Source organism: Tauraco erythrolophus, chromosome 6 (assembly GCF_009769465.1).
Source record: "Tauraco erythrolophus isolate bTauEry1 chromosome 6, bTauEry1.pri, whole genome shotgun sequence".
In the NCBI taxonomy this organism is placed as follows: Eukaryota; Metazoa; Chordata; class Aves; order Musophagiformes; family Musophagidae; genus Tauraco; species Tauraco erythrolophus.
The window spans coordinates 33,695,933-33,719,244 of record NC_141470.1 but is presented as its reverse complement, the minus strand read 5'-3'; the positions used below and the strand labels follow the sequence as shown (position 1 = coordinate 33,719,244).

Below are 23,312 nucleotides of genomic sequence, written 5' to 3'. Positions count from 1 at the left end.
CCCCTGCCTGTACACGTGCTCTCACGCCCGAGAGAGCCAGCAGTTCTCCATGAATCGAGGAGCACGGGGAACCCGGGAGGAGAATCCAGTTTAGTCGCCACACTCCTCTGTTCAGCGTTGGGGTTCACAGCCATTTTGCCGAGCAACTGTAGTGGCAGCCCTTGGAAAAGGGACTGAAGCTTCACCTCCTTAGTAGAAAGGGTCCTCCCTCCTCTGTGTTGTCCATTGAAGAAGAGAAGGGAAATACCAAGGTGTGCGAAAGGGTGTGAGAAAGAAATAGTACAAGAGAGAGAGGGATGTTATCTGAGGTCATACTGGGCACGGTTTAGACCCGCGTATGTCTACAGGTTCGCGATGTGCCTGAGGCTGAGGGGGCTGCGGATGTGGAGGGGGACTCCTCATCTGTGGTGTCCCCCTGCTCCTCCTTGTGGAGGCCGAGGCTGATGTGGCTCTGCAGGGCTGCTGGGGTCAGCCACTCCTTGGGCAGGCAGCTCTGGAGGAAGGGGATGCACGAGCTGAAGTAGGCCAGGCGGTTCACCCAGCGGGGGATCTCTTTCCCACACAGTATCTGTGGAGCAAACCAAAAAGGAGCATGGTTAATAAATAGTACTGAAACACATGCGTGGTGGCAAAGTCATCCCCGCGTGCACCACCACCTCAGCAGAGTGAATGCCATGCTGCCCAGAAGAGAGCTGTTTGAAATGTAGAGAGCATCATCTGCAGTCAGGAATGGCTATAGATGCAAATCCTACACAACTGCTCAACACACACAGGGAGCCCTGCCAGCTACAGACCTTGTCGGCACTCTAGCGGAGACTGGGGAAAACAGTTCATGCCCTCAACAGCTTTGGCCGCTCTGTTCTCCAGGGAGTCCATAGGTAAAAGGACAGGCCTGCTGTTGCTTATCAACCAAGACAATGACACTCATCTTCCAAGTAGCTCAAAAATTTTGGAAAAAATATTTAGGCTGTTGCTGGCCAGACCTTGAGGAGCCCAGAAGCTGAGCCTGACTAGGTAGATGGAGATGCCTGCAAAGATTTTTCTTGCTGCTCACTTATCTTCCTCGGGCTGACACACCGGGTCAGTCATGTTACAGTATCTGGAGGTCTTTTTCCTAGCCCAGCGCATCAAGCTTTAATTTCTCCTCATACAGTATTTCCTAAATGTGGGAAAGAAAGCAACAAACAAAAAAATACTAGCTTCTCAGTAGGCCTGTGTTTCATCATAGATTCTCCTGGCACTGATTTGGGTTACGCTCTGCTAGCACAGGTATGGTTTTCCAAGGTCATCTCGTATTCAGCCCAACGAAACAACTTGCTGCATACGGCAGCTCTTTTCTTCTGCAGCATTTGACCATGCGTACGTACAGGTGCCAGACTTTAGTAGCTGTATCTGGCTTAGGCCACAGGAGGAAAGTTTCCCTTTACATTTTACCATTTCTGTTACCAGACATAGGAGAGGCATGTGGAACTGATCAGCCGGGGTGCCTCAAGAGCCTGTCTTTAGTAAATATACTGCCTGTGTGGCCCTACACCAGTACGCTGAAGCCTAAGGTCCTTGGCAGGTACAGTAGTCATAATACCCAAATTCTCCTTCCCTCTCAGCGCTGTCTGCCATGGAGTAAGACAGGCAGGGAGGAAACTGCACCCCGCAGACCTTGGCCCACAATTTACGTACCTTGGCCCACAATTTATGTGGACTAGTTGTTCCAGGGTTGTCCTTACTCCACCTTCTGCCAACACTAAATTCCTTTGCTCTTCCTCCCACTCTCTTTCTGTCTAAAACTATGCTTAATTTAGTACTAATTACTGCAAAAACTAAGAGGGTGTTTGTCTGTAATCCACTAAAGAGATTATTTCGTGAGGTGTTTGTTATTGACAATGGAAATGCAGTGCTTAGAGGTTTCAAGAGATTTTCAGGGAGCACGACTGGAGCAGTTGCTAGTGGATGGGCCATGCCGCAGTGTAATTCTTATGGCCCTTCATGAGTATGGCCTGGGCAGAACAAGCTAAGCCTCACTCCAACAGTTACCTTGAGGATAAGGGAATTAGCTTGCACCAACAGCGTGGAATTTCTGATGAGGTGTGGAGAAGGCGGCAAACCTGTGACCATGCTAATTTGACTGCGGAACTCACTTTATTTTGACATGCATTGTTTAAAAATCAATGTGTGAAACCGAAAACATTATCATTAGGTATCAGAGAATGAGCAGAGCCATTTAGCTGCTAAAATTACTTGCAAGCATAGACTATTCTTTTCCTAATACACCTGAAGGACTTTTATTTCAGTTCTTACCAGTGCTGCATTCTACTTAACCTCAGATACAGCTATATGAATCTGTATTTTTGAAATTTTTAATCTGGGGACAATTACTTCATTAGCAATTCTTTATCTCCATCCAGATCCCTGGTTTCCATTGCTAGAGCTATTGCCTGAGCCTATAAGCAGATGACCTCTTCACCTGTGTTTAAGACACATTCATAGAAAATTTGCTATCTGATTTTCTCACTACATATATCTGATCATTTTCACAAGAATACTGCTGAATTTTTAAAATTGCATTCAATATGTTCTACTCGAACATTGAACCTGAGCCAAAGCCAAAACATGCAGCACAATTGCCTCTAGATTTTGTAGCATTTCTCTTTCTTCCTCTCCAGGAACTTAGGCAACATATTGCCAGTGTAGAAAGTGACTCAAGCAGTCGTAAGTCTTAATAAAGACTTCCCCCCAGATGTTAATAGGTAAACAAAACAAGGGTATGATTCTTCAGAAAATTAGCTGAAACAACAGAACAGCACAAGGTAAGACTGACTGAAATGGAAATACTGTTTTTAAGAGTTGGCTTTCTTTTCTAAGCAGATCCCTTAGCAACTGAAATAGCACTTCCCAATGTGGAAGCAATGCTGACGTGTTTGCCTTTTGTTTATGGGAGCTTCTTCACCCAGAACGAATCAGTGGGGCAAGGAAGAGCCAGAAGAAGAACGGAGATGTGTGGGCATCAGGCCATCAATCAGCAAAGGGCAGTTTGTGGAGCTTAAGGCTAATGATGTAGTCAAAGTAGTTTCCCTTTCCTCAGTCATGCCTGTCCTCGCCTCTTGTCAGTGAAGCCTTGTTACTATTCCATAGCAAAACACAATGCTCAACAGGAGCAAAAAGGCAATGGCAGGGAATGCCACTAACTGCAGCCTGCTCCTGTGTTTTCCACTCCTTGCCATAAAGCATATTGTGCTGGAGCACCCCGTAGTACTTAGCTAATGGAGAAACATCAAATAAACCTAACTGCAATGGGATTAAGCCAACTGAGTTTAATTAAAACAGCACAAATAAGATGAAGTGGGTGTTTTTCAATCACGTATGAAGCCACAGAAAAATCTACTTACTGCAGCTCTTCAAGGCAATTCTCAACTGAAAACCACTCACTGGAACGATAAACTCACAGAACCCTCTTACCATCTGTTGTTTCCACCAACAGAACTCTTTTTTTAGATGTTTTTAGAGTTTAGGATTTTACTTTTTTTTTGTTCCTTGCCAAACAAGTGGAGTTTTCTCTTTTGAAAGGGGTAAAACTTGTCTGAGATGGGTCACATGTCCTATCACAGTTAGTAAATAAATAACTAACAGTTATGGGTCAGAAAGTGCTGGTCCTGACCATCATATCAAATTGTTCTACTACCATCCCTTCAGGAAACTTAACATATCTGTAGTGGAGCCTGAGCTTGGATGATAAAGTAGCTGAGCTTTTTGATAAGTAGCTGGCTGGAGAAGGAACTTTAAAGAAAGAATCACAGAAGGGCTAAGCCTATGTGAGATATGTCTCAGGGGCTAGTTATAGCTTATTTGAGGCTGAAAAGCCCTTGAGATGGAAAACCCTGTGGAGTATAGGAGAGGCTGGGCTACTAGTAGCAAAGCCTGGAACACCTCAGCCCGTGTAGGGTTTCCCTAAGCTTTGTAAACCTCCTGTGAACAGCATCCAGCTATCATTGTCGAGCAGCTTTTTCTCACTGTCAGGTCCCTGAAGGTGTGAGTTATTCTCAACACACAGAGGCAGCCAGTCTCTGCCACAGACTGAAATCCAGCATTTGGGATAGTGAGGGCAGCTTCTGATGGCGCACTGAGAGAGCCATCCCCGTTTCAGGTAGACGCTTCAGCAAAGGCTGCATGTACTTGCAGCTTCCACTGAGCGGCACCTCGTGATAGACAGCCAGGTCTCCCATCGCTGCAGCTTCTTCTGGAGACTGCCTAAGAGCTGCGAATGACCCAGCTGGCATCTGCAGAGTCAAGTGGAAACAGCAGTTCAGACATCCGTGGCTGAAGCCCAACGTGCGGGAGAAATGGGACCTGACAGCCTGGGTGCTATTTCTAGGCAGCTGTCAAATCCACACCAGGATTTCAACTCATCAACAACTAATTTGGGATACAAGAAGATCCTCTGAGCATCTTAAGCTGTGTCATTTTGCACTAACCAATCACTAGTTAAAATGTACAAACTGCCCTGAGAGTAAGGACTGCACCCCATCACTCTTCCCTCTCCTAAGTGCCCTAAGAAAAAGGTATCACTGCTCAGCAAGGCCATAATACTTTTCTGTAAAGCTTTACTGTAGGCAGGGGAACAGCCTAGCAGCTGGGAAACTTGGGTTTAAATGCGTTCCAGCAATGGAAGAAGCTGAGCCTCCTGCCTTCTAGAAGACAATGCTATCAATGTGACCAGCAGGTCGAGGGAGGTGATTCTGCCCCTCTACTCTGCTCTTGTGAGACCCCACCTGGAATACTGTGTTCAGCTCTGGAGTCCCCAACACAAGAAGGACATGGAGCTGCTGGAGTGAGTCCAGAGGAGAGTCACAAAAATTATCTGAGGGCTGGAGCACCTCTCCTATGAAGACAGGCTTAGAGTGTTGGAGTTGTTCAGCCTGGAGAAGAGAAGGTGCCAGGGAGACCTAGCAGCCTTCCAGTACCTAAAGGGGGCCTACAAGAAAGCTGAAGAGGGACTTTTGACAAGGGCATGTAGTGATAGGACAAGGGGCAATGGCATTAAACTTAAAGAGGATAGATTTAGATTAGATCTAAGGAAGAAATTTTTTACAGTGAGGGTGGTGAAACACTGGAACGGGTTTCCCAGAGGAGTTGTAGATGCCTCATCCCTGGAGGTGTTCAAGGCCAGGTTGCATGAAGCTTTAAGCAACCTGGTCTAGTGGAAGGTGTCCCTGCCTGCAGCAGGCAAGCTGGAATTAGATGATCTTTAAGGTCCCTTCCAACCCAAACCATTCTATGATTCTGTGATAATGTGCTGCATTTTGTGAGGGCTTTGAGTCTATGGGCATATGCTAGACATTATCTGAGATGGTCTAACAGGCTGAGCCCCTTTCAAAACAAAGTGAAGGGCTGATGAGTTGTAGATTCTAAGAGAAAGCTCTCGAATGCAATAGGTTCTGCATTGTGCCAGATGACATACCGGGGCAATTCAGGCCATGCACAGAAGTATAACTCAAGGCACTTAGGAATTCTTTTTAAGTGCACCCTCCCAAAGGCACCATATGGTGCTCCGATCCATGAAAATCAAGATATGCAGAGGCAATATTACATTCCTCAAACAATACATGCTAGCTACTTCAATTCTTGTCTTCAAGCTGAGGCTCAGAGAGTTCAGCACTGAACATCTGCTGAACCGCCCACTGCCACTTCCACTTAGCGGCCTTGCTAAAAATGAGGTGGCATCCACATGGGGCGTGTATCCATTTGAGCTACTGTACAGTATTCCCCATGGTGTGTGTTAGAGAATGCAAAAGGCTTTTATTGGTGCCTGAGGAGTCTAACACACACCCCACAGCAGCTTAAGAGCAAAGCCTTTAGAGCCCAAGGGGAATCTTTCCAGTGTTTGCATGAGTTGGCTCCTATGAGGCCTCGACAATATAGCACAGATGACGCTTATCAGAATTTCAGAGCAAGGCCATTAGATACAAGCCAGTTCACCTGCCCAGACAAAGCTTGCAGACTGCTAGGGCAGCCAAAAAACATACATAGAAAGAGAAACATGGTAACACAATGAAATTAGTACTTGGATACATCTGGAATAAACCATTAAGCCAACACACAAGGACATCTTTTTTACTACCTTGCAAAAACTAAACTGGCAGTGTAACTCTCCAGTGCTCGCAGAGATAAAGGAGCCTGAGCACATCAGTGAGGAACATACCTCTAGCTCTGCACTCCTGATCGGCCAATGCACATGGTGTGTATGATGAAAATAACTTTCCTAAAAGAGAACTGACATGCAGCCTTAGCAGCACACCTGAAAGCACAAGTCTGACCTTGGTGGAGCTGGCATGCTAGGATCAATCGCTTGAAACAGATTTATTATATAGTTACTGTGTAAAAACGACAATCTCTAGGGAATATAACTAGCCTGTAGGGATCAGCAGAATAGATGAGGTGCCACTGGGCCATGAAGCTGCAAGCAGCACGTGTTCAGCAGAGCCAGGAATGGCCTATGTCTTGCAGAGGAAAGGGTACAGCTGAGAAACTGTAGAAGAGGCTGCATGATCTCAGTAACAAGGCTGTGTTCTGGGAGGTAGCATCCTGAGTCAAAGAGAGGAAGGGAAAAACCTTTTAAATGAATTTAAGCCACTGTGTAAAATGCCCCCATTCTCCTGTGCAATTCCTTTTTGTTCCACAGCAGGCAGGGCACTGCCACTCCTATGGGTCCTCTCCAGGTCTGCTGGTGTTTCTGTCATGTAAAGCAGAAGCAGCATCTGCACCATCTGCCTGAGACTAACCAGGAGTGAGAAAAAGGGAAAACATAGAAAGGAGGGACTAATACCCACAGTCTTGCTCCCCTTATGATGCTAGTTGTAACATGTCAGTGACAACTGTGGTGCTGTGGTGGTAGGACAGAGTTGGCTCTATGCAGGAGTCTGCATGCAGAGAGATGCCCAGAACAGAGATGATGGAGTAGATAGCTCTGGATCAAACAAGACAGCTGGCTTATAGCACCTCAGCACTCACAGCACTCTTTCAGCTTCACTAGCCAGACCACCGGTGGAGAGGCACAGTGGCTGCAAATGTGACATCTTGATGAACACATTCAGAGCTGAATTATGAGCAGCATCACTGATCAGTTATGTACCAACACTGGAGTATGGCAATACCCCCTTTGAGCATTAAGTTCCTTGTAACCAGCACTTACACGTACAGCCAGCAGCTGCAGGAGGACAAGGTAGGCACCAAGTGGCCTCATAACAGATGACCACTTTGGGAATACTAAGTATAATCAAGTCTGGCCTTGTTAGTGACATTTAAAATAATAACTCTCCCACCAAATGAATGAGCAAATGCAATTCATTCATATTATCATGATGGCGTGAAAAGGAACTGCCTTCTCCTGGCAGGTGCTGTTTCGAGACTGGTGGCTGAGAACAGCTGTTGCCTAACAGGTTCATCCTTTCCAGTGTTATGGACATGCTGAACGTGACCCAGGCCAATCTATATGCATAGAGGGATGGATGTCAAGAGCATCAATTCTTTGCTGAATAACTACCCAAGAAAATCCTGTGTTTCAGTCTCAAGCCTTGTTTCCTAACGTTGATGAGCAGCACGTTACTGCGGATGGAAATACAATGAGAAGAGAGAATACAGGAACTCATAGGAACAGGGAAACACCTTCTGTCTGGCAGTGTTGGCAGGACTCCTAAGCAAAAGGTTCCAGTTTCAAAAGCCTATCAACACACTTAGACAGTTCATTTACACTCCTGACACTTTTCATTTATCAACAGGCAGTGGCGAAAAAGACACGGATCTTCCTCGCCATCTTCATTTGTGGAAAGGAGGCATCTGTCCTCAGGAATTTGCACACACAAAGACTCAAAGGCTCCATGGTGGTGTGACTAGAGATGAATTCCCCAGACAGTGTGAACTAACTTAGCTCTAAGGTATTACACTTATTTATAACAGATAAGGACACAGGTTTTCGGTGTGGCAAGACAGATGCAAAAAGCAGATAAAATAAAATAGATGGTGCAAAACACTCACAGCAGCTCCAGAGAGCTTAAGATATTAATTTGTTTTCAAATTTACTCTTCAAATATCTTCACATTTAATCTTTTTGGCTAGATAGATCACATTAAAGGTAAAGCCTGAAATAACTGCAGAGGCACAAGTGGCAAAATCAGCCCTTTTTCAAAATATTAAAATTATGTGCTAAAAACTTGCCGTTTAGAGGGAGTTGATTTCTGTTTCAAATTACTTGCCATCTCATATAATTCCCTTGCACAGGTAGACAGATAGGGGAAAGAGGATGTACTGAGAGCTGAAAGGTGCATGTAAGTGTTATTCCACTAATCATTTTTATTGGCTAGAGGACTCATTCAGGATAGCAAGGCTAGAAAGGTTAATGATGGAAAAAGCAGTTTATACTTTTATAGCAGCCTTCATTCTAAGGACTTCCCAAATACTTCACAAATTTCAACTAATACACGAACTACACCTAGAACTCTCCTTTTACCACTGCAGAGAAGTCGCATCTGGAACGCAATATAGCAATTTGTTAACCGCATGCAGCCAGAATTGTGCATGCTTACAGGCAGAAACAAGAGAAAAAAAATGACATCCATCTGAAACCATGACTATAATTTATGGGTGCAAGATGTCTTTATTAATAAGCTTCTTCTAAACGTATGCGGCAGTTAAAAAGCAGAAAACAAACACAGCCTGTTCCCCATAGAGCTAACAACATTCAAAGGCTGCTGCAATGAAGCACATCTTTCCTTCAGCTTCAGCGAGGACTGGTTCAGGCACCAGGAAATAAAGCTTTCCCAATGTTCTTTCATGCCCTGTGGTTGTTTTCTTGTTTGTTTGTCTCTTCTTTCTGTCTGTTGGGAGCATTGTGTCCCCTGCCATTAACAGAATTGCACGTAGGCTTTTACACAACAAAACACCTATCTCCTCCTCTGCAACAGAGGCAACTGGAAAGCAATTGTTGGCTAAGGAAAACAGGAGTATTACTTGTCTACTTAGGATCTGCTGAAGACTGCTTCATAAAAGCTTCTGCCACTTTTGACTGTGACTCAAATGCCACCTGAAGCTCCCTTCTCTGGTGTTTAATCCTTTTTCTCTGATAGCTTTCAGGCTAAGGAGAGCTTCCTGGTTTTTAATAACATTTTGATGAGAACTCACATGTGCCTGGGGATGGACCTGAAAACCTTTAGGCTTGAATTATTCACTGGTGATTAAAAAACTGCCCTCGTTTGGTTCTTGACTCAGCAAACCTTTTTTTTCCAGAGAATGTGCTGAAAGTCAAGCTTCTCTAAGGAAAGAAGGATTCTGGTGTAAGTTTGTTATATGCTGTCAGCTTTGCCTTGGCTGAAAAAGGACAGGTGAATAGCCAGAGAGAAAATAATACGCACTGGCTACCATCTCCTGTCACTTCTGCTCCACACCCTCTACCAGTAAAGTAAGATCACTCTGTTCTGCCAAGGCTCCAACCACATTGATGAAGGACAACCAAGACAATCATATCATCAGGGAAGCAAGCATCAAACACAGCTCTAAAAAAGATCAGAAATATCTTACACTGCATTCCACTTAGAAGAGACGTGTTTTCTACTATCGTACTGATCCACAACGACAAAACCTATCTCTTGCTACTGTCAATAGGACGGAGCTTTACCAATAATACACAGAATAGGGAAAAGAAGCCTTAGCATCCAGCCTAGATGTGATCCACGTGCAAGCAAGCCTGATTGCACCCAGATCATCCCCTGCCTCCCAAGGAGACTAAGATTGTGTGGCTTCACCAAGCATTTCCATCCCATCTGGCATGCAGGTTTAATAATATCACTGTGGTGTCAGCATTGATAGTGGGTATGCTAGATGCCTACTCCAGTCCTCCATAATCATCACCGTGCAGACTCCATCTGTTAATCTTCAAGGTATTTCCTATTGGAGACCATCCTTTTAGGCTGATTTGAGAGAGTCCTGCTGACTTTGAGAAACTGGGAGCTATTTACCTCGCAGGTCGAGCCTTGCAGTGCTGCAGCTCTAAGGCTCTGGCTGCAAAGCATTCAATTTTGACAGGGTCCATAATCTCTGCCCTGTAGGAGCCAGTCTCATCTAGGATACTAAATAATTTTCCAAGGCTAACCTAAGCCACCTCAAATGCTTCAGAGACTCTCTTCCCCTCCTGTGTCAACAAAGAATGGGCCAAGCTCACTTCATTAGCCCCAAGCCTGTTTTCCAAGGCCCCTTCATCCAAAGAACAAGCCCCTCCCCCAGTTCCTTGAAATATTTTTGTCTCTGGAAACTTCTGCAAATCCTACAACTTCAAAATGAACTTCTAAAACCACAAGCATGCAAGTTCTGATTTAGGCCTCTCCTCCCATTGACATGTGTTATCTCTCTGTTTGTGTAAATAATTAAAGAAGGACATTTCCCACAGGAGAGGCTGAGGGACTCCCTTCTTCAGAACATCTTATGGCTGATACTCAGGAGAATTTTTGCTGAAATGTAGGGTAAGAGCTAAATAAATCTTTAGTCCAACTTGCTCTCCCACACCCCAGCAAGCTTCTCTCTATCCAGGAAGCTCTCAGTTACTTGAGGATGAGTATGTCTCACCAGCTAGTTCTGTTTGAACTCACAAAACCTCCTAGCAAAAGTTTTATTAAAACTATCCGATCCCTCTAAAAGACTCTGCTTTCGGTGACTTGGTTTACTCTGAAAAACCTAGTTCAACTCTAATAATTAGTTCAAATTTTAGCCATTTACCCAGATGGCACCTCTGAGCACTGCCTCCTGGATCCAATAAATGTTGAGCAATAAGAAAACAGATCCTTTAATATTTAAAGAAATAAAGGGGTGAAAAGGATCATCAGTGGGTACAAAAGGAAGCTGGATAATGAGATAACAATCTGTTTTCCTGAAGGTTTTTTAATCCCTCAAATCCAAAGGACCTTAAAGAGCCTTCTGAAGAATGACGACGTGGATGTGAACGGTGCGCATCAACTTCAGAGCTGGTTCTAGTCTTTTTTAATAGCTTTCTCTGGCTATAAGAGAAAGTCGTGATAATTCAGGAAGCAAATAGGGATCTTTAACTGTGCTTCACCATTCCTCAGTCATGCAACCAAATTCTATCTACATTGACTCTGGGGGAATTCTTGCAGATCATTCAGGTGTTTCTGAGCCAGGTTTGTCCCAAGGGCTACTGCAGATATTTTGACCGTTCTCTTAAAGACACAAACAGGTCCTACTAACAAGACTTGGCCTTCTTCTGCCTGCCTTCTCCTTTAAATGAAAAACAAAATAAATAAATAAAAAAAAGTAGGATCGTTTTAGAGCAGCTGCAAGACAGGCTGGGAAACTGCTACAAGATACAGAGGGTTTTGACCTTTTCTGGTAGTTAAGATAAATTATGCATTCAAATCAGAAATAAATCATTTCCCTTTCAAGAAGAGGGAGGAAAGACAAGATAAAAGAATAAAACTTTCTGTCATTGCTGTCCTCAGGTAAAGTTCCAACATCAACAATTTTTAAGGTGAATCAAATCAGCGCCTCTCAATTCATTTCCTAATTATGATGAGCATCAACTTCATATCTCATCAAAAGGGCCCAGAAGACCCACTGAGTTTATTGCTATTCCTCCACTGGTAAGGCTATTGGGGAATAAAAAGGGCTATCTCCCTGGTGCTCAGAAGCCACACTTCTTTGATAATTATGTGTCATGTGTCCTATAGCAAGGTGCTAAAGAGTTTCCTTAAACAGGGATCATTCCAGTTGCTTGGCAGTAATCATACTGATGAAGGGAGCAGGAGCCGTTTCCTTTAGTCATTGCACTTATCTTCCAGTTCTGATGCTGATTCAAAGGTGTTTTTCTCCCTTTCCATAGTGATTTGCCCTTTTCTGAGACATGCTGTAGCAACTGTCATCACTCTGGTAAGAACATAGTTCCATAGCTTATCTTACACAGGAAGCTTCAGAAACATGGAAAATTGCTGGTGGGAAGTCAAATGAGTCATCTTCTGTTTATGAATGGGCAAAAAGCAGCAAAGGCTTGTTCAGAGTCATTAAGCTGCAATGACATGGTGCGATCCTTACACTCAATACTGAGGACTATCACCAGACTGGAGAAGAACCTGGAAACAGAAAACCTTCATCCTCCCTCTGATCCTCTAGTTACTGCCATCTTCTCTAAAGATGGTGTCCTCAAGCACTGTACACTCACCATACGTCTACGCAGCAGCAGGGCTCATATTCTTATATGCCCATGTTTGAACCCCTGGGAGTCAACCTTTCTCCTTTACACACGTTTAGGGGTACAAGCTGTGCCAAGTTTGCTATTGCCTTGCCTAGTACCTGCTTTCCACAAGTCCAAATTGTGGAGTTGCAGGGCAATCAGGAACCACGCTCTCGCGTTGAAAAGAGCTCTCTGACAGCAATTTCACAGTGCCCTGTACCTGCGTGCACCTGCCCTTACCTATGCCCAAAGAACAGTCTCGATGACAAAGAGTGTGTAACTGCATGTTCTTCTTGGCACCTCATGGCATACTTCCTTGTTGCTGCAGTGACAAGTGCTCCTGCAAAGCAGTGGCATGGCTGGGACCTCAAACCTGCGGGTCCTTGCAGGGGACCTTACAGCCCAGAAATTACTTTGAGTTTGGCTTTGTCCTACTTTCACTGGGACAGAATCATAGAATCAATTTTCTGTTCAGAAAAGCTACATTTCTAAAATAAGCTGCATTTTTAAGAAGACTGCAGCACCTGATTCAGTGAGAATAAAGTTGATAAAACACTGTGTTTTAGTTTGTAGCCAGCTGTGATATGCAGGTGTCCATAGTGATCAAGGACTTTTCAGCTTGTTTTTGCTAACGACCCGGATGTCCAAGAACCTGAGGAGAGCATGGCCAGAGTGACCAACACCTAAATTGGCAAACGAGTATTCCATACCATGTCGCATCATGCTCACTATAAATTGGGAAGTTTGTTGGGGACGGTCTCTCTTCCTCAACAGCTGCTGTCCCTGGAGGGTGTCACTTGCCATTCTGCTCCTGAATCCTGCTCTCTCTCTTCTGGGATTGCAGTTTCAGGACTTTCCTGCTCTGAGATCACTGGCCGGGAACAGGCTGGACATTAGTCAAGGAGTGGTGAGCCGTTGCACTGTACATCACTTGTCTGTATATATTATTATCATCATCATCATCATCATTTTTCTTTTTTATTTCATTTAAATTATTAAATAGTTCTTATCTCAACCCACAGATCTTACTTCCTTTTCCCGATTCCCTTCCTTGAGTAATAGGGGTAATAGAACAGCTGGCTATCATTTAGCCCTGGATACAGGGTAAACATAGACAAGCTTTTTCTTGAAAGCACAAACGTATTCCTCTCCCTTTCTGTCTGCTTTACAGCAATTTGTAACTTCTGTCCTTTTGCTATATCACATCTCACTGTTCTGAAAAAATCAGGAAATTTAACAAATGACATTATGGAAAGAACTAATTATTTTAGCCTTCCTTTTTGTTTTAAAAGGTTTTTCTAATGTTCAAAAGCCAATATTTTTTCCATCTGGCAGAGTTTAAACAGCCTCTTTCATCAGCCAGGACAACTCATAAAGAACACAAATATTTTGCAGCTCCTTGAAGGGCCATTTGAAAGTATTGCTGTAAGTATACATGGGGGGTTGTTAGGAACACAGTGATTTAACAACAGATGATCAAACAGAAGGGCTATACCCAATATTGACATGGTCCTAACTGAATTCCCCACACATGCATAACCACATCAGAATGCTAGAATCCCTGCTGCGGGCCTGGAGTACCGACACGCAGAAAGGCATATAAGCTCAGAACAGGATGGCAAGTTTGGGCTCTGATGATGATGACCTGACTGTTTTTTTGTGTGTGTTTTTTTTTTTTTCTTTTTTTCAGAAATTGGAAGTGTAAGTCTCCCAGAAGGATTGTCCATCCTCCTGGACAGTTTCTTCAGAGAGTGTGGTACTGATACTACTTGTTTTTGGGGACTGTCAACATAACATGAAAGGAATAAGCTTCTCGTAGGCAAATTGCTAATCCCCGTTTGATGAACCTCTTCATTTTATCCCACAAACAATTTACTTAAGCGGTTTAGAAATATAGGTACCATGGGACCATGTTGCAGGAGTCAGAGTGGCTGAGGCAACCCTAATGAGATTTTCACTGCTTAGATCAAGCTCCCCTCACCTTCCCATGCCAACATAGATGGTGAGAGTAAAGGGAGACCACAAAGGGCTATTCAGTGGCGTATGTACCAGCGACTTTAAATTGAAGCTGAGCACATGCACAGGGAGTGCATCTGATTTCTTTCTTGCAGCTATCCACTAGGAAATTCTCCCCTGCTTTACATCAGAACTTCCTTCAAAACTAATCAAGATGGTGTGCGGCACTTTCTAGGCAGAGACTTGTGCTCTCTGGTAGTTCTTCACTTCTTAAATAACCCAAAATTTCCCGATGAAGAAGAACTTCCCAGGAAATCCACAGGAAGAGACTCCTGATCATGCAGCATGTTCACTGAATCACTTACTGAGAAGGCTGCCATGAAACGGCATTGGAGAAGGTGAAGTCTGAACTGCAGCTTCTGAAACCAGGGCATTCTCTGTTTTCTTTCCACAGGAGCTGCTTTGTGAGTAGACCCAGCCATGCCTCTGATCTGGTAGCTGCTTGTTAGAAGTCCATAGGAAACTGGCAAAGCAGGGAGAGATCTAAGTCTTGAGCAAGTAGGAATATGTTTGGCAGTCTGCAGCAGAGAGTAAGGAAAATTCAGAGCTGAGTGCTGATGAGGGAGTAACAAAGCCCCTTGCAGCTTAGAAGTGAATGTGGACAGGAAGATCAGAAGACTCAGAAGAGATGCATGGCATTGTAGGGAGAGGCTCAATGCCACAGCATCACGCAGTTAGGCTGCAATCGCGCTGCAAAGTGAGTTTTTCCCAGGTAGCAGGTCAAAGGCATCCCCAGTGGTTAAATAGAGCTTATCGCCTGTGCTGGACTCGCTACAGTCCAAGGATTTTTCAAGATGCGTGGCCAAATGGCGGAGTCGTGAACATAGGTCTGGACGTGCCCCTAACCACTAGCAGTCCTGCGTATAACTGTTAAAGATAACATTTACCACTTATCATGGTGGGACCTCAGGCATCATTGTATTAAACAGGAATTTGGCAGAAAAATCATTCATAAACGGATGTAGATGGAAGATTTCTGAATGCATGTCCTATTTTCTGAGAAAATAATGGTAAAGGACAAGAAAATAAAAATTTGGAAATAAAGCCTGACTCCTGCAGCTTCATCAGTCCTGACGATGGGGAATCTGGCTCACAGGTTCTGGCAATCAGACACGCGGCCATTATCTCACGGTGTGATGCTGAGAAAGCTGATCTGGGAGGGAGAGCCAGCCTTAGACTTCCTTCTCATTCTCTCTGCAGAATCGTGACCTCAGCCAGCAGGACACGTGGCTGCATCTGCCCTCAGTCCATATGATCAGATGGCATCCTTCCAACCCATGGCACAGCCACCGGGGCAACATCTGTATGGATACTAATTAGCGAGCCCCCAGCCAGATGAGGAAATTAAGGCGGCCAAACACAGCTACCTAACGCATGGCTGTACAGCCAAATCTCCAGGTCTGCCAGACAGATTTCTGTAAACACACATTAACTCATACATCGCCACATGGCAATAAAGCTCTAGCTCTGGTGTTGTGTGCTGATACAGAACAAGATGAGCCATAAAACAGCTAATTAACCTTGGTAGATAAGAGAGCTATCATCAAAAGATTTCAGAGCCTGCTTTGAAGGAAAGAAATAACCCAGTGTACAAGGAGGGATACTTAGGCACAGAGCAGGCATGTGACTTGCCTGGCATTACCCAGGAGGCTCAGAACAACCATCTCCTGAACTCACCACACTGCTTACGCCTCTGGGCAGAAAGGCCTCAAGGGCTGTAGGGAGTAGAGCTGGTTGTTCCCTCTTTCACGCTAAAATTTAGCCTCCACCTACACCCCTTTCTGTGGTGAAAGGACATTTCGGTACTGATAGCATCACCTTTCAGCTGGGCTACAGCAACAGAGAGACCAAGAATTTATACTCACTTAAAATCCTTGGCTGCCTTTTGTGTGGCTGGAGTTAAATCTCATTCCACTGAGCAGTTTTATTCTGTTGAACAAAATTTCTACATCTTTTAATTCTTTGAATACTTTTTTCCAGTTTCCTGTCTTTAACTGCCACATAACATGGCTTTGCATAAATATATACTAATTATTCTTATTATTGCTGCTTTACAGGTGAAGAGTCTAAAGGAGAGAGCAATACAAACGCTAAACAGACTCATCTCAGAACTGATTTTAGGGCACGAATATCCATTTTGTTTTCTGCACTCTGTGGTGACACATATGTACACAGTCTTGAGAGCCACTCGTCATGTAGCCAGCATGTTCTGCGCACTATAAGGCTGCACCTCATAGCTCTACATGGCAGGGCCTGGGGCTTGCTAATGTGGTGATTTTTCTTTTGTTTAGTTTTAATGGGAACTATAGCAAGGAAAAAAAACAAACACTAAGGCTGTAAAGTTATGCAAACATTCAGATGTTGGGAAATGAGAACAGACATTTTCATTGCTTTCAGTTCGAGCAGGTTCTGTCTCAATAGAATTCAAGCAGTCTTTCCTCCAAGAGGTCATAAGCATCCCAAGATTTGTTATGCGACTTCTCACTCAGCTCCAAAACACAGTAATGGCCGAATTACTGTGTTTACCAGAAAGGATGGAGACATCTGTCCTAAGGCAGCCATGTGTATTTCTCATGTTGCTGACTGAGGCACATTGAATGGCTAGGATCTTTGCTTAATGTTTTAATACCAGCTATTTCTTTAAGAATTTCATCTCCCACTTTCTGTATTTTGAGACCATCCAGGGCCTTCTGCTCCTGGGCCTGCAGTGCACCTCCTCTGGTTTTGCATTTTTAGTGCTTTAGAGAAGGGCGACAAAGAGACGCATAAGGGAGGAGCAACAGCAACAAAAAGTCCTCCTTGCCTATGAAGGGTTTATTTGAACTGACCTAAATCCTGAGTAGATTCTGCTCCTAGGAGCAGAAGTGTCAGAACCAGCCATTTAGGCTTTTGTTTTATTATCCGGACAGGTTTCAAGGCAGTGAATGAGCACACAGAATCCACCAAGAAAGCTCTTGCAGGAAAACTTAACCCTAAATTCCACTCCCGTAAAGATGATCACTGAAGGTGAAACTGAAAACAGAATTTAAAATACACTAATAGGTTTTTATTGAGATCTATCATATTTGACTTGTGTTTGGAAGGTTGGACAAGGAAGGGGCAGTGAGGAGTTCACGCATATGTAGCAGCAGAATCAAGGAAGAATGGCTTTGAGCTTACGGCTTGCCATGAGACAGAAATTTTACATATCAAAGTATGTAATAAGCAATGATCTTATTTCACTGCTGCAGGTAAAGGTGTTGGGTTTTTTTTAGCTTTTGCTAATAGTCATATAGCTTTCTCCTTTTTAAAGTTCTAATTTTCTGTTGTAGTAATTTGTTTATTTGACTCCAAAACAGTAGTGCATTGATTTAATCACTGTACTGCTTGAAACAATTCCTTCCTGTTTATTTTTATTTGATACCATTTACAGAAAGAACTCAGTCATTTTCTCATTCTGTAATTTGCAAGGATGAATCCAACAGAGAATTGGTCATCCTAATTGCCTAAGCAAGTCCCTCGTAAATTAATTGCTGGTTCACAGATTCACTAGAGATTTTCTTACAAAACCATACAGTATTTTTTCTACAGAATTTCACCTCACTCAAGATCCCCGATAGGCCTGTTTGGGGAAGGAATGGATGCTTATGGCAAAAGAGGTTATTGGCATAGGACTCTTGTCTCATATGATGAAGAAAGGAGAGAGATGTGTAATGAATGAAGATGAGGACTCCAGAAAGAGAAATGAAAGTTTCACTGTTAAAGCAGTTTAACTCTATTATGAAGAATGAGATTCTCTCCCCACATTTGCCATAAAAACACTTATGAAAAACACAAAAATGTTTTTTGTGGAAGGTCACTTCCATTTTGTGCTTTTCATGTATTTTTCTGTCACTGAGTCAAGATCCTGAATTCAGATTTACACAAGTGCTTAATTGAAACACACTTTAAACATCTCATCTAGGGGGTGAGGGGGAAGGCAGCTTCCCCTTAAAATAATAAAATCTTCAGGAACTGAAAATCAAATATCCCAAATTAGCAGATACTCAAGATAAATTTGTGCTTCTCTGTGCTTCAATTCTCTCTGAAGAGAAATAACAGCTCTGTTATTATTCACAGTATTTTTGAGAACATGAAAATGACTAAGCACCAAAGAAAGATGCCTATGAGGAAATCTATAATTTTTTTTAATGGGTTTTGGATGATGCACATTAAATAAGGAAAAGGGACACTCACTTCCTGAATACTGCAAATTTTTGTTTGCAGAGCACTGATAAGCCATTTTTATTCCTTTGCAAATCATGTAGGGTTATTTTTATTCATTATTAAAATGATGCATGTTAGCCAGGTCTGTCCCAGTTCCTGCTCAGCACCTATTCAGTGAATCAAAATGCAGGCACTCCTAATTTCCCAAACAGTTTAGCCCAAACATGCAATAAAACTGCTACATCTCTACCTCCTGATCCTATCCCTTTCAACAGTAAAGAGCTTCCAAAAATATTACGGGCAGAGACATGAGATTTGTCTATGGGCTCTGGCCTGGCAGGCTTTGCTGACCCCAGTGCTTTATGTGAGCACTACTACAGATCTGAAGCAGCAAAAAAAATTAAAAGTTTTTTTTTAAAAAAAAGATAGCTGTGCCCACCTCAGCCAGAGCAGCAGAGAAGTGATTACAGTTCTTGTGCATCAGGTGGTACGCGTTGCCTTTGTACTCCTTGCCCAGCTCTTCCATAATCTTATCCACATCCTCTTCTGTGAAGTCTGTAGTGCCCAAGGCAATGGATTCTCTAGGTAAAAACAAAACACACAACAGGAAACATGGAAAGATACAGTGAAGAGAGTGATACGTACCCAGGGAAAAGGAAATTATCAGGCATTGGAAAGAAGGACAGGCTTAAAACATGGACATGCATATCTGGAGCTATCAAAGAGACTCTCACTAGCAAAATGGCACACACCAGTCTCGCCAGCTTGTCCACAAAGCAGGGTACAGCACAGGCAACAGCCCAAGATCTTCCTGCTCACCAATGGGGACGTCTCAGCTCTGAGGTTCTGCTCCCACTCTGCCCGTCGTCCCACAACAGAAATTTCCATCAGGACAGAGGAGATGTTTTTTTTGATGATTGAGAGGGTTTTCATGGGGTGAGCAGGAAGAAGCAGACTGAAAGACTGAAAATTTTATGCAGAAGCCTATTGCTTCTCCCAATATTCACTCAATAGCGCTCGTTCTTATAAAAGTCTCCAGCAACCCTCAGCGTAAACTGGCAGTCTGGGAAAGTCAAGCCCCACCTGCCATGGGCAGTTCCTTGACCCACAGCCCCGCAGCCTGACAACACATTAACGCATCATCCTCTCAGACTCCTCTAGCAGCTGGCCTGTCCCTTGTGACAGAGTAGCAATAAACACAGGAGATGACTTCTGGTACTCCATGCAGTATCCACAAATGGGTGATACTCATGACAAGACTAGGTTTTGGTTTTTCCCCTGTGCACTGTCTCTGTGTAACACACAGCTACTCTCATTCTGCTGGTGAAGCCGGGACCACAGAAAACAAAAACAAAAAAGGAAAAATTGCATTCATTTGTAAGTATGCTTTTAAACCCTGCCCAATACAGATCAGCACTGTTCCCTCTTTGTTGTACACGCTTTTATCCACCTCCAAAATCCTTGCAGGGGTGCCTTTGAACCAGGATCATGTAAAGGACACAGTGAGGGCGCTTATGAGAGGGAAAGGGGGACCCAGAGGAGAGGACTTTCCTGCTCCCTCTATACTAATGGCGACCAGAGGGGAGAGGGGAAGAGGTAGAAAAGGGCCCTTACTTGAATTTAAAGGTCTCGCCAAGTTCTACTGCGCTGCCAGGTGTGATCTCGAAAATGCCACTGAAAGGGTAGGGATGCCCTCCGTAGGCAAACTCTGACAAGGAAAGAAACAGACTGTGAGTAACTGAATGAATGCAATGTCAGGAAGAAGTCTATGGCAGCTGTCTGCATGGCTCAGCATCAGCACCAGGGGCTAGGCTATCGCCGATGCCAGTTTCAGCCAGGCTCTGAAAGCCATTTTCTCTCTCCAGTTACCTATCAGCCTGAGGATACCCTCACAGCCTCCCTCCATGCTAACGCTTCTGCTTTCCCACAGCACCAGGAAAACTCTCCTAGTCTGTCTCTGTGCCCATCCAGGTGGCTTCCTCTCAGTGGAAAGTTCTGCGGTGGAGGCATCTAGCAACACTACAAGAGGCTGCCAGTGGTGGTACTGAGTTGGAAGAAGTCTTTTCTAGAGTAGGGAGAAATCAAGTCTTCGTCTTCCAGAGGGATTTACAGGCACCGACTGGGAATTCTTTGCAGAAAGCCAAGCTGATTGTGTTCTGCTGCCTCAGCACATGGGTCGAGCCAGGAGGTGCCTCCATATCATACAGGTCATCTTGTATGGCATGTGACACTCAGCCTGTGTACCTCATGGTGTCAAGGGCATGGCCTGTGAAAACTTCTGTGCTCAAGATGAAACGTGGCACCCCAGGGGCTTTATCTACTGCATGGCACTGGCTAAAGATACCATGAGTGAGACATCCCAAGTCATTTCCATTTAATGCTGAAGGAGGAAACAGAAAGTCCGTGATGCTGGTCTGCCCTTCACTGCACTACAGCTGTTTTAGCAGATCCCTCGACTGCTCCTTTTGCAATGGGTGCTCTAATCAGCTTCAACCCCATCCAGACCATTTCAAAAGTCTTATAAGACATTTTCTTTTCCTTGTAACTCTGCTGTTTCAAAAGAACTGTTTCCAAGATCTGGAAATCCAGGTTCCAAGATTTCTAGACCACAGACATGCATAAAGAATTACTGCAAAATGGTTTTACTCTGGCACAGAATTAGCACCAACATGCACATGCAGCTCTCAAGACAACCGCTGATCTGTTTGTCTCTTCCCCTTCCCTCTTTCTTCCCTTCCTTCACTGCAGAACGGCTTTCCAACATTGCTTCATCCCTCCTATTTGCCATCCTGCTACACACCTGCACAAGCTATAGGGGCTGCAGATGCATGCTGAAAATCAGAAGGGCTACATGATTCATGACAGAACTGTACAAGTTCCTGCTGGACTCCACAATGGACTCTGAAAAGAGAACTGGCTGAGTTTTTCGCTCCTCAAAACATTCTTTGCCAAAAGCTGTAAGATTGGGGTGCTTTTCCGTATCAGACTAGCCATACGGTTGTCACCATGTTCTGCAGGTAGTGAAAAGGAAATACTTCATACCTCTGCCGTAGATCTCGATGCCAGAGTGGAAGACACCAATCCCCAAGGTGGAGGTGTATTCGTTTATCCAGTACTATAGTAAAAGAAAAGCCATATTGGGAAGCATTAGTGGAAAAGAAACGCTGTCTTGGTCTAGGGTATAATCCTCATCTCCCGTCCTCAGGGCAACTTCTCTTAAGGACAAGAGTGATTCTGAAACTGTCTTGAGACAAACAAATTGAGACTCCTTACAGACCAACAGAAGTGAGCACTGTGTTTATACAGCTGACTAGAATTATGTCTCTAAAAAATGCTCATCTAATCCTTTCCCCCTAAGGCATTTCCCTGTATTCCCTGATATAACCGGACCTGAACCTGCATAAATCTGGCTTCTACAAGATGTGTGATTATTCATCTGTCTTCTCACTTAAGTAGCTGACACTGAGCCAGTTTTACCAATTCGCTTGTCTTATCTGATCTTCAAAATCTTGAGTTAAAGAATCCCCAAATATTTTCTGCACACCATTTTACATCACCACCCAACATCTGCTTTTTACTAAGTTGTTTTCAGGCAATGAGATCTTGGAGATATAGGTCAAAGGAGCACCATTTAGTAGTTATCTATATGGTAACTGCTTTACAGAAAAAAAAAAAGCAGCTCTGAACATACTAGTCAACATTTGGCTTAGAGGCACCATATACTATCAAGCATCATTTCCAGAAGGGACAAGGGCTTGCTGCTGCAAAATTAGGTCCAAGGTGACTACAACTTCACCCAAGTCAAAGACAAATTTTCGAGAAAGGCTGTTAAGTGACTTCATTGCTCTGGAGTCCAGCACTTCCCCGGCACATTAGAGCAGAGGAATACTGCAGTCCAGTGCATGCAAGTGATGCTCCTCCACCAAGTGCTGCTCACTGTTTCCATCATACCGTGAAGGACAGTGCAGACACCCAAACAAGTCTCAGCTAAGCTAATTCTGGAGCTGGAAGCCACACAGCCATGCCAGGGCAGTGCTGCATTGGAGATAATTAGCCCGGCTCAGCACCAGTATTTATTAGGTTAGCTGCAGAGCTGTGCTGCTACAAAAATTATCTTTTCAGGCAATGAGTAGAAACTGCCCATGCCTGGTATATTTACAGTTTGCTTACCGCTACTATGCAGTGAAGAGGCATCTCTAGTAACTCAGAGCAACTGAATCCTTATTTTAATCAGACGCTGCAGAAAAAGTGAGTGTTGTTCACTTGTCCCCATACAATGCCATGACAGGTTCATTCAGCTAAAATTCTCATTTGGGTCTGGTAGCTGCTTCTGGTGGAGCCAGAATAAGCTGCACTTTCCCTGGTGTCTGGTGTCACTGAGCTGCCACAGCATGAGTGAGAACCCCTCTGCTGTCAGGTAACCAGAGGTCTGGCATACTCCATCTACTTTTCTCACACTGCTTGCTTACGTATTTTTGATGACTGCAGTAGCTCTGTAAATCACCTAGAAATGCTTTCTGTGAGACCACTGCTACTGTGGAAAAGCACAGTAGCTTTGATATGAAAAGTGCAGTCCCAAGCCTGACAACGTATAGCCAGTCTTCATACCTTAAACTATGTCCTCCAAAATGCTTGGCTCTGGCAGTACAGCAGTTCCCTTTCCCTCCAGAAAATGCTGTAATGCTTCTTGTTCTTTGTGAGTTTTGGTATCACAAATGCTGTATTACTACAGGAAGGCAACAAACCACCTGACTCTAGCTGGACCCCTGCCCACTGCTCTCTTCAGGCCTTGTATAACCTCCACTTACCTCTTCACTTGAATTATGCAAACTCTTGGTTTTAGGATGCATCAGAGCATTGAACTGGAGCTAGGTCAGGTAGCTCTCAACCT

General features: G+C 44.0%; 1 protein-coding gene across 1 annotated transcript in view; it reads right to left on the bottom strand.

The window, feature by feature from the left end:
• Positions 1–325: 325 nt before the first annotated feature.
• The window catches only part of LOC104370887 (deubiquitinase DESI2), a 60,042-nt gene continuing 37,055 nt past the window's right edge, over positions 326–23,312 (bottom strand). The window contains exons 2-5 of the mRNA XM_086613611.1: positions 21,464–21,536; positions 20,036–20,129; positions 18,861–19,002; positions 326–568 (exon numbers count right to left, since the gene is read on the bottom strand). Of these exons, the coding sequence (XP_086469737.1) occupies positions 326–568; positions 18,861–19,002; positions 20,036–20,129; positions 21,464–21,536 (552 nt within the window). The remainder of the gene's footprint in view (positions 569–18,860; positions 19,003–20,035; positions 20,130–21,463; positions 21,537–23,312) is intronic.